We start from the raw sequence: 11,381 nt of genomic DNA, 5'->3' as shown, positions 1-11,381 counted from the left end.
CTGATGCTTAAATCTCAGAACCACCTCCCTCTGCTTTCTTCAGTGCTTCTCACTGTTGTATGGCAGAGTGCTCTTGGTGGAGACTGAAGCCTTCTGTCCTGAAAGCCTCTCTGAAAGGGCAGGCCGAGGGAAAGGAACCACTTAAATGAGATACTTGTGCTAAACGTTTAATGATAACTTGTGTTTACACGTAGCGTCGTCCAATAAAAAGACATTTTGTGTGAGGCACTGGGAAGCTCACGATCTGCTAGGGAAGAAGCCATCCCTTTGTTTCAGTGTCCTACTGGAAAAATCTTCTACACTAATTAAGTTGTTTTATTAGATTTAGTTCACGTCCAGAGGGGTTGGGTGGGGGCCAGAACGACCCATCACAGTTCTTAAGAGGCATATAAACTGACCCTGGTCCCTTCATGGCCTATCAGTTGAGCATGGGTTCCAATCAAAGTGCAACAGAACTGCTGCTCCAATCCTACTTCACACACTTACAGCGTGCTCTAACCCAGGTGGGAGGAAGTTACTTCCAAATTCAGCTTAAGTATATGGAATCCCCTTTTCTTTCCCATAGTTTTACACTCAATCTTTCCATTTTGATCCCTGTACTTGAGTAGTTTAAAAAAAAATTAACACTGCAGTTGTCTTCTCCCATGCACCAAAGATCATTCTCCCTCCCCTGCCCAGTCAAAGCACTGATCTTAAGAGTTGAGAAAGAAACAATGAATCCATAAACATGACTGACCTCCAAACAGCAGTATGCACTTAAGTGGTTCCTAGTTAACTGTCTGATTCTCGTGAGGCAAACCAGCACTGGAAAAAAAGTCTGCAACAAGTAATCACTTCTCACCATAAGCAGTGTGCAGTAAGCTGTTGGCAACTCTGTGTCTGAACCAAAAAAAATATAAATCAATACTTGATCTTAAGGTAAGAAGCTCCTTAATCCAAGACAAGCAGAAACAAGGGTGAAAAATTCACAAGTACTCACTGTTTACCAGGTCCTAATGACATGCGTAAGTTTGAAGTTTCTGTCCTGTGTGTTACATGTGTGGGCTTGGAGGACACACGAGGGCAGATGCTTTGTCAGCTGTGTGATTTGCCCCGTGCCATCCACTCCTACCCAGGTGACCAGACAGATGTAGGACAAAGCATTCCGTTACTCATGTGCTGTGTGTTTCAGCCTGATTCTGCAGGATTGGGAGCAGCGGGTAGTTAGGGATGGCAGGAGCTGCGTATGGGAAAAGTTCTGTTGCAACTCAAGATCCAAGCTGAGTAAATGCAAGAAATGAAGAAGAAACTAAGTCCACGTTTTCGTTTGAGCCACTTACATGCAATTATCTATGTAATTCTAAAAGGCAGTATGTACGAAACTCTCAGCTACTTGCTTCTTGGGGTATTCTGGCTTTCAGCAGGGCTGTAACTACAGTTTGCATAACAAACTGATCATAAAGCTTGGAAGTTACAAGACTATCAAAATTGTTTAAACCAATTTATACAATATTAAATTAAAAATCCAGAGATAGGATAAATTCTATTGGTTCTTCAATGCCATACAAGTATTAGATGGTTTTCTTGAGTCAGCGTTCCTACAGAACAAAAAGGGTTGAACAATTACAAAAGATGTCTACTCTCCATTGCCTTTTATTTACAGGTCAGAATTCACAAAGGTTTCAATTTCACTTGTTGAGAGAGATTATTTCTGAACAGACGAAAAAGTGCATTTACCACATCAGTGTGTAAAAGCTGATGGACGCTTACAGAAATCGGGTTCTTTGTACTACTTCACCCACTTCCGCAATGTTAGATTCTACAAAACAGAAGGAAGTTTTTGAACCACTATTTGGATTTTCCATCTACATACAGGGATAAACGTGAGACTGCAAAATTCTTGTAAGCATTGCGTTCCTTTCAATTTAATGCACCTTCGGTAGCAATAGTTGTAAAAAATGTTACCCAATTAAAGCATTAGAGGGCTTAATGGCTCTTGTCTGTCACACTTAAGACGACAGTTTATACAGCAGGGATGTTGAAGGCCACTAAGCAGGAGAATTTCATTGGCTGCTTCATTCTCACTGGAGACCTCAACCAATTCATTTAAACCTCTCAGCGGGCAAAGGAAGGAGGGAAGCACGGTGTAAGAGAAAAACCATCCAGCTGTTTAATAGTTGTATGGCATTTTAAATTCTCAGACTAAGCAGCTAAGCGTCTTTCACAACACCCACCAAGGCAGGCCGCAGTGTGCGCCCGTGCAGCTTATAGCCAATCTTGGATACTAACGCAATAGTGCCAGGCTCCTTCCCTTCCATGGGAGCATGGAACAACGCTTCGTGTTCATACGGATCGAACCTGGCTCCGACAGGATTCAGTCTGAGCAGGCCATGTTTTTTAAACACTTTTTGAATCTGTACTTCTGTCATAACAAGACCTTCATACAAGCTCTTCAAGTGAGGGTTTTCATCCTTGATTTCTTCTTTTGGAACGCTTTCTGTTGCTTTCTCCAAAATGTCTGCCACTTCTAGTAAGTCCTTACAGAAGCTCTGAATCCCTAAAAAGAAATAGAAGGGAATGGGATTAGTCCACTGAGGGAAACAAGTGTTAAAAAAAAACCCAACAAACAAAAACACAACCCCAAAACCTACGGCAATAATCTGTACTCTTTTAGATTTTTAGCAAGATGTGTGATACTGTAGATGTTTGGGGTAAAATGTCCTTCCCAATTTTACTTGATGATACAGAACTATTACAGATACCTCAAAATCCACACCAACTCCTCTAGTTCTATGGAAAAAATGTATTTCAGCTTAATACTTTAAAGAGCTAAAGCTATGCTGATGACCTGACATTAACAGTTAAAATTCTAACCAAAGTTACCAAAACCTTCAGATGGCTTAACATAATTTGCTTGTGTCTCATCCTGGGATTCACCTAAAGCTCAAAGCATTATGTTGCCCTCTTCCTGCCCTTCATCTGATGGGCTAAAAATATTTGCAGAAGAAAAAGCACGGAGTCAGACTGATGAGGAATCCAGGGATTCTTCCTTGAATGAAAAGAACTCGCACCTCTCCCTACCACTACAAGCCAGTTTTGCAGAGTCAGAAGCTGTGCCTTGTAAAGGGCAAGCAATTCCTAATCTAACGACAGGTCGTGTCCTGAAGCTGTTCTCTGGCTCACCCTAAGAGAGTCTGGACTAATCTCAAGGCAAACTGTCTCTAAAAAGAATGAAAAATCAAAATGATCCAGAAGAATGACACACTTCTCCACAGAGGTAAGCCAGTGACAAAGTGCACTGCATTTTGGTAACCTTGTTGGGTTTTTTTTTAGCCACAGACAGCCTTTTTAATTCTAGCTTACGTTTTAGGTGTTTTTTTCCCTTACCAAGAAATGATATGAGCATTACCAGAGGACAAGTCTTTGGTTTAAAACAAAAAGAACTACAGAAGCACCCTGTAGCATCTATAGGGATCAGCTAGTTCTCAGGAAAGAGTCACTTTAACCACTGCCCAACTCCACAGAGATGTGAGCTCTTTATAGAACAGTAGCAGTGTCCAAGTAGTCTCAAAACTATGAACAAATGAATCAAGGTTTTCAATTAAAACTGAAACTGTGGTTAGGGCTGAAGTGTCCCAAACACAGATTAACCAGTTGTCTGGTGATCTGGATCAAAACAAATAACCAAACTAGGGCTGAAGTGTCCCAAACACAGATTAACCAGTTGTCTGGTGATCTGGATCAAAACAAATAACCAAACTCTTCAGAAGGTGGTTTGGTTTTGTTGGTTTTTTTTTCTCTTGTGCAAGTTATCTCTGCAGATATCTGTGACTGCATCTCCGTGAATGTATGCAAGTTTTAGAAATGAGCTTCTCTTTCTTCAACAGAAAAAGCAGTCACACACAAATGATAAAACTTACAATCATGCAGATTATCTGTAATTTTGTTTTCACAAGAAATTGTTTGAAGATATATTTCTATTGTAGCATCTCTGAGAGCTCAGACATGACTCAAAGTCCTTGTGCACTACATGGCGTATCAGTGAAACAACGCTTACGGAAAATCAACTTCAGGATGAAGCATTCAAACATCCATGAGAATAGTATGAGAATACTATGTAACTGAGAAATGCTTTTTCTTACAGTACACATTAACTGAAAACCCTGTATTCAGACATGAAAAATTCTGTATTCAGAATTAAACTACACAGCCGGGTATAGTGTGTGGCAAAAAAGGCCAACTCATGTTTCAAGCCGGAGCAAGCGTCAGACACTAGGATGATATAGCACCCTGCTGCTGCAGTATCTGCATACAACTTCTGTTTTACAGAATTGTGTTTGAACTGTCAAAAAGCTAAATCAGATGTCAGTAGCCCGGCTCTTGAAGACAGATGTATTTCCAGCAGTCCTCATAGCCAGTGACTGTACATTCCTAACACTGGAAAGAATCCACCCATCTAAATGTATTAATTATTTTGAAAGCTATGGCCTTCAACAGAACAAGAAAGTTATTCAAATATAAAAGTCTAAAAAACACCAAAAAACCACAAACCCCTCAAAAAAGAACCAAACTCAAAGCAAACAAAAGAACGAAAAAACCCACACCAGAAGGAAAGCTAATATTCCATGCTCTTGGTTCTGTTTTTTGCAGTCACTTTTTGAGACCAAAGTGCATGAAAAAGGCAAATTTCAGGCTGAAAATCTTACTGAAAAAAACCTACCAGTGCAGTACATACTGTAGGAAATCAGACACCAAATTCAAAGAAAATTTCAAGTTGTTGACTTTGACAGTTTAACTCTTGCCCTTGTCCAGTGAGACGATTACAGTTCCGATGCAAAGAGAGGAATCACTCAAACCTCTCTGCCTCAAATACTTTTTTTAACCAGGTAACCAGAATCACCGGAAAGTACAACTCATCAAAACTGTGGGCCAGTCAGCTCAGTTTTCCAGGCTTTGCATTTCCTGCTGCTATTCCTGGTCTTATGGGCATACAGAAAAAGAGCCTCCACTGACCGTATAACTTTGCCTCTTCTACCAGCTTCTGGCTTCTTTGCCTCACGTTTTCTACGTCTGCCAAGGCACGCTTGTACTTGTCCTAAAGAGGAAGAACCAGTAACAGAAAAGACTTCATTCCTGGTGGTTGGGTAGTTGACAATAATTGAAAACAGCACATTCAGTATAAAACAGCATTTTAAACAGTTACATAGCCTAAACCCACCACCTAAAGAGTAATCTGAAGACAACATGCCAGTTACCACAGCATCCTTCCTACCAAGGCAGATGCTTGCTTCACTTTAGTGCAGACAGAAGCGAGGGAAAGGAAGTAATATGGGTTTCCAGGCTGTCTGTATTTGTCAACAGATCAGCTGTAAGAAATTTTTAACTCTGCGGATGTATCAGGTTTTATGGATGAAAAATTTCTACTTTTTCTGATGTGTGTTCACAGAAAGCCTTCATCAGTCACATGGTATTCTGACCCTATGGCAAATGAGATTCAACCCAGCCACGACTTTCAAACCATCTACTCCCTCTCCATACATACCACAGAGTGTCCTCCAGTTTTTTTCAAACTTTACAAACTATGAAGTATAATTCCTCTGTTGTTCAATTCAGTTTTGGTCTATTCCTAGCAAGATGGCCATCTAGCAGAAGATCTACTAAGAATGAAATTCAATAAACTTAGGCGCTTCGGGTTGAGCACTTCACCATCCAACCCAGAAGTCTGTGTTGGGCTTCCACTCTCCATATGCTCGACCTTCACACGCTAGTGAAGAATTTCAAAACAGAACACGAACAGTCAACCAGTTGACCAAAGAGCAACATTAGGTAGCCAGTGGTAAATGCTGTCAACACAGATGTTAAATGACATCTCAGTTTTGTCCTTCAGTGCTTCAGGAAGGGCAACAGAAACAAAACTCAATCCACTTATGATCCATGGGTGCTGCTTCTATAGAAGGTCCTGGGCGACCTCTCAAAGTCTCAAATGCTCTAGAAATACATTTTGTATAAAGCACTCATCCAGAACAGCAACACCTTTGTTTAATCCACACCTTCCTCCTCAGGGCATCCTTCACCCTCTGCTGACGTCACGCACAGGAGAGAATGCAAGATACGTTAGGCCAGACAGAGGGAATGTGAAGCTTCAGCCTGTGTCTGAAGCACTCTCCCACAAAGAAGGTTTGAAACTTCCACCCACTAAGTACGTAATAAGTACACTATTATATAAAAGCTAAGCATCATTAACCTCGACCTTTGTAAAAGCCAGCAGCTGTTTTCAGAAAGCCTACCCTTAGCACACACAAAATTTCTCCACTGAGCAAGACCTAACTGAAGTCAGCAAAACCAAGTACCAATTTTTTTTAGGCTGGAAGAGGTCCAATTCCATCCAGAAACTAGAATTCAACTATGCAATATCTTAATTTTGGACCAGGGATGCATCTCAGGCCTTGCAGTGCATCTACTCTTAAGTTAAAGAGATTACCAAATTACATGTTTTCATTCAACACCTAAACAGTATCACACAACTGTATCCAGACTGCACACTGAGAACCCCTAATGAATGCTTTTAGGTATGCAGTTTGTCAGGTATGCAACCTCATGACCAAAAGACACTTACAGTGACTTCTTTTAGTTGTTCTTCCAGTTTGGCCTTTTCTTCAGCTAACATTTTTTCAGCAGAGCTGGGTTCAACCTTCTGCTCATTTTGGCTCTGACTCTGGTCCTCTTCCAAGTTCTGGCCAGTATTTTTCTGCTGTGTCGCTACACAGAGCAGTCGTGGAGAAGTCCTAGGGCAAAAACATGTGGACAATATTAATCAGTTGCTTACTTTGTAAGATATTAGCATTTCCTGGACATACGGGACACTTTTTGACACATCAATGACTACAAAATTCTCACATTCAAGCACAAATCATTGCAACAATTCTAGGTTTGTGAAAAGTGTATGTGGAACCTTTCATCAGAAGTAAGGGAACTTAGCCCATGTAAAGCAAAACATAACTTTGCTGCACAGTAACAGCCCCTGGGCAGCAGCTTCTAAGTATCCATTATATTCAGCTTATAAAGTCGCAGCACTTTTAAGGGGAATATAAGCTCGCTTCCAGCACAGTAGTCTGTCAGGAAGAACGTTCGGTTTACGGGATGCAATCGCCCTGCAACGGCCTCCCCGAAGCCCCACCGAGGAGAACCGCTGGAGCGCAAGGGCAAAGGGCCTTCCGCGTCCCCGTGGCATCACATCGCCGCGTCGCGACCACCACGGCGAGGATGGGCCGGTCGCCACGACGATGGCCGTTCATCCCTTCCTAACGCTCCTTGGGCGAGCGAGCCGAGCTGCCCGAGCGAAGCAGCTGACGGACGAGGCGGGCGGGTCAGGGCCGCAGCGATAAAAGGCCCCGCATCCCTCCGCGCCGCACCCAGACTTCAGGCCCGGAGGCCTCCGGACTCAGCACCGGGCCAGGAGGGCCCAGCAACGCCGGGTCACTCTCCCGGGGGAGGGTAAGGCGAGCCGGCAACGGGCGGCGGCGGCTGGGGGGGGCACCGGCCGACCCCGGCGGCAGGAAGGGGCTCCCCGGCGCAGAGCCTGAGGGCCGAGGCTCAGGGGGTGAAGCAGCCCAGGGCGGCGGGGCTGGGCCCTGCTCTCCTCCCGGCCCGGCGGGAAGCGCGGAGCCGGACGCAGACCCGCCCCGACGCAGGCCAGGCGGCGCGGCGCGGCTCTCACCTCAGGGAGAAGCTCAGCAGCGGGTACCGCGGGCGCAGCGCGACCCGCACACACTGGGCCACCGCCGCCATACCGCCTTCCTGCCCACCGACCGCCGCAGCCCGCCCCCACGGGCCTCCGCGAGCCCACTGCCAATCGGCGAGCGGCCAGGCCAAGAGTGACGCGGCCGAGGACCAATCCGTAAGGCGGAGGCACGCCTCAGGCCCCACAGGCGAGGCGGGGGTTGGAGCCCACAGGTCTTCCGGGGCGCTGCGGAGAGCGCCGGTAGGGAGCGCTCTCCTCGCCCCGCCTCGTGGCGGGAGGTAGCGCGCGCGGGCGGGTGCGGCCGCGGGCGAGGCGAGGGGGCGGGGCTCGCGGGCGGGGCGCGCGCCGCGAGGGCCATTTTGTGTTATGAGGGATGGCGGGCCGGGCCGGGCTGGGCCGGGCGCTGTCCGCCCCGATCCTGGGTCCCGCCGGGTACCTGCTGCCCGCCGCGGGGCGGTGCAGGGGGAGGCGGCAGCCGGGGGGCGTTGGCAGGGTGCGGGCTGAGGCCAGGCGTTGGTATTTTCCTGTCAAAACTGGTCAGCGCGAGCAGGAGGTGGCTCAGTGGCTGCAGGTGGTCCCATCTAACGATCTGCATCTGTCCTGTGCAAGCGGTGACTGAAAAAGCTTGAAGATTGGAGCTCATTGTTGTAACTACTGAGTAACCTTGTTATCAGTAATACCTTGTAGCATGGGTCAGTAGTTTGTCTGCAAAGCTCCACGTAGAGGTTTGCATCATGTGTGTCCGTACACGCTCACTGGAACTGCTGTATACACTCTTGCCGGATAATCATGATCTAAAATGGGAGAGTTGGGCAGAGAGGAAGCTGATGGAGTTCAACAAGGGCAAGTGCAGGGTCCTGCACCTGGGGAGGAACAACCCCGTGCATCACTACAGGCTCGGGGTGGACCTGCTGGAGAGCAGCTCTGTGGAGAGGGACCTGGGAGTGCTGGTGGACGACAGGTTGACCGTGAGCCAGCAGTGTGCCCTGGTTGCCAAGAAGGCCAATGGGATCCTGGGGTGCATCAAGAGGAGTGTGGCCAGCAGGTCGAGGGAGGTTCTCCTCGCCCTCTACTCTGCCCTAGTGAGGCCCCATCTGGAGTACTCTGTCCAGTTCTGGGCTCCCCAGCTCAAGAAAGATGAAGAGCTACTGGAGAGAGTCCAGCGGAGGGCTACGAGGATGATGAGGGGAATGGAGCATCTCACCTATGAGGGAAGGCTGAGGGAGCTGGGCTTGTTCAGCCTGATGAAGAGAAGGCTGAGAGGGGACCTTCTAAATGCCTATAAATATCGTAAGGGTGGGTGACAAGAGGATGGGGCCAAACTCTTTTCAGTGGTGCCCAGGTACAGGACAACGGGCAATGGGCACAAACTGAAGCAGAGGAAGTTCCATCTGAACAAGAGGAAGTTCTTTACTCTGAGGGTGATGGGGCACTGGAACAGGCTGCCCAGAAGGGTTGTGGATTCTCCTTCTCTGGAGGCACTCAAAACCTGCCTGGACGAGGTCCTGCTGTAGGTGACCCTGCTTCAGCAGGGGGGTTGGACTAGATGACCCACAGAGGTCCCTTCCAACCTCTAACATTCTGCGATTCTGTGAAAATCTTGAGCTTTCATTAAAAGGGATAATGTTGCTAATCCACTGCTTCCACATGTGGCCACCTGCTTGCGCAACCTGTTTGTACAAGTATCCCAAATAACTGGAGGCTACAGGAACTCTGCTTGGTGATACTTTGATGACTCCCTAACTATGGCGGTGTTGTCAATTAGTTTATCATTATTGTGTTAAAAGGGGGAAAAAAACGCAAGGTCACACATTTATTGTACAGGCCCAAAGTGAGTGCTAGATTATTCACAGATGCCTGAACACCAGCTGTTAACCTGACTTTTGCTTGCATTTGTGCACTTTCCAAATGAAATCTGAAGGATAGAGAAGATGCACATTCCATGATGCAAATTTAGTAAATGTTATATTCAAGTGTATAATTAAAGTATCACTGAAATAGAAGCTGCAGAAGACATTTCTGGCTTGCCGTGTGAAAATCCTGCAGAAGTTAGGACCTTGCTAAATTCAATCAAACTTTGACAGAGTGCACCAAGTTTTCAGCATGGCCTTTATTTGGCAGGTGTGCTTGTCTATGATGTGTTGCTTCACAGCCTCTGCAGAAAGCAGGATAAATGGTGCAATGAGGCCGGCGGCCTCATACCATGACAACTGTTAGATTCCAAGGAGTCTCACTGTCTCTTACATGGATGTGGATTTCTCTTCCTGTGAGAGAATTTGGAAGAGCTAGAAGCATACCAGTAAACCCATGAGTGCTGAGGGAGCTGGCAGATGTCATTGCTGAGCCACTCTCCATCATCTTTGAGAGGTCCTGGAGGACAAGACAGGTGCCCGAGGACTGGAGAAAGGCCAATGTCACTCCAGTCTTTCCAGGCAAGAAAGAGGACCCAGGAAACTACAGGCCAGTCAGCCTCACCTCCATTCCGGGAAAGGTGATGGAGCAGCTTATCCTGGAGGTCATCATCAAGCAAGTGGAGGAAAAGAAGGTTATCAGGAGTAGTCAGCATGGATTCATCAATGGGAAATCATGCCTGACCAATCTGATAGCTGTTTACGATGGCATGACTGGCTGGGTAGATGAGGGGAGAGCCGTGGATGTTGTCTACCTAGACTTCAGCAAGGCTTTCGACACAGTCTCCCATGATATCCTCCTAGGGAAGCTCAGGAAGTACGGGCTGGATGAGTGGTCGGTGAGGTGGATTGAGAACTGGCTGAATGGCAGAACTCAGAGGGTTGTCGTCAGCGGCACTGAGTCTAGTTGGAGGCTGGTAACTAGTGGTGTCCCCCAGGGGTCAGTACTGGGCCCAGTCTTGTTTAACTCCTTCATCAACGACCTGGATGAAGAGTTAGAATGTACCCTCAGCAAGTTTGCTGATGACACCAAACTGGGAGGAGTGGTAGATACACCAGAAGGCTGTGCTGCCATTCAGCGTGACCTGGACAGGCTGGAAAGTTGGGCAGAGAGGAACCTGATGAGGTTCAACAAAGGCAAGTGCAGGGTCCTGCACCTGGGGAGCAACAACCCCCATGCATCAGTACAGGCTTGGGGCGGACCTGCTGGAGAGCAGCTCTGTGGAGAGGGACCTGGGAGTGCTGGTGGACAACAGGTTGACTATGAGCCAGCAGCGTGCCCTGGCTGCCAAGAAAGCCAATGGAATCCTGGGGTGCATTAGGAGGAGTGTGGCCAGCAGGTCGAGGGAGGTTCTCCTCCCCCTCTACTCTGCCCTAGTGAGGCCCCATCTGGAGTACTGTGTCCAGTTCTGGGCTCCCCACTTCAAGAAAGATGAGGAGCTGCTGGAGAGAGTCCATCGGAGGGCTACGAGGATGGTGAGAGGACTAGAACATCTCTCCTACGAGGAAAGACTGAGGGAGCTGGGCTTGTTTAACCTGAAGAAGAGAAGGCTGCGAGGGGACCTAATAAATGCTTACAAATATCTGAAGGGTGGGTGTCAGGAGGATGGGGCCAGACTCTTTTCAGTAGTGCCCAGCGACAGGACAAGGGGCAATGGGCACAAACTGAAGCACAGGAAGTTCCGTCTGAACATGAGGAAGAACTTGTTCCCTCTGAGGGTGACGGAGCACTGGAACAGGCTGCCCAGGGA

At 47.2% G+C, this 11,381-nt stretch overlaps 1 protein-coding gene across 1 annotated transcript; it reads right to left on the bottom strand.

The window, feature by feature from the left end:
* Positions 1-1,467: 1,467 nt before the first annotated feature.
* GRPEL1 (GrpE like 1, mitochondrial) lies at positions 1,468-7,826 on the bottom strand. Its single transcript, XM_075420462.1, has 4 exons — positions 7,697-7,826; positions 6,596-6,764; positions 4,993-5,074; positions 1,468-2,536 (listed from the first exon to the last, which is right to left on the bottom strand). The coding sequence occupies exons 1-4, from the start codon at positions 7,765-7,767 to the stop codon at positions 2,190-2,192; spliced, it is 669 nt and encodes a 222-aa protein (XP_075276577.1). The 5' UTR covers positions 7,768-7,826; the 3' UTR covers positions 1,468-2,189.
* Between the last annotated feature and the right edge of the window lie 3,555 nt (positions 7,827-11,381).

Source organism: Opisthocomus hoazin, chromosome 5 (genome assembly GCF_030867145.1).
Source record: "Opisthocomus hoazin isolate bOpiHoa1 chromosome 5, bOpiHoa1.hap1, whole genome shotgun sequence".
NCBI lineage: Eukaryota > Metazoa > Chordata > Aves > Opisthocomiformes > Opisthocomidae > Opisthocomus > Opisthocomus hoazin.
This window is presented reverse-complemented; position numbering and strand designations above follow the sequence as displayed.

Coding starts and splice junctions, on each gene's coding strand:
- GRPEL1 (XM_075420462.1), bottom strand. CDS start 7,767: ATGGCGGCGGTGGCCCAGTGTGTGCGGGTCGCGCTGCGCCCGCGGTAC. Junction 6,765..7,696: donor CTGCTGAGCTTCTCCCTGAG/GTGAGAGCCGCG, acceptor TTTTTGCCCTAG/GACTTCTCCACGACTGCTCT. Junction 2,537..4,992: donor AGAAGAGGCAAAGTTATACG/GTCAGTGGAGGC, acceptor ATTTCTTTTTAG/GGATTCAGAGCTTCTGTAAG.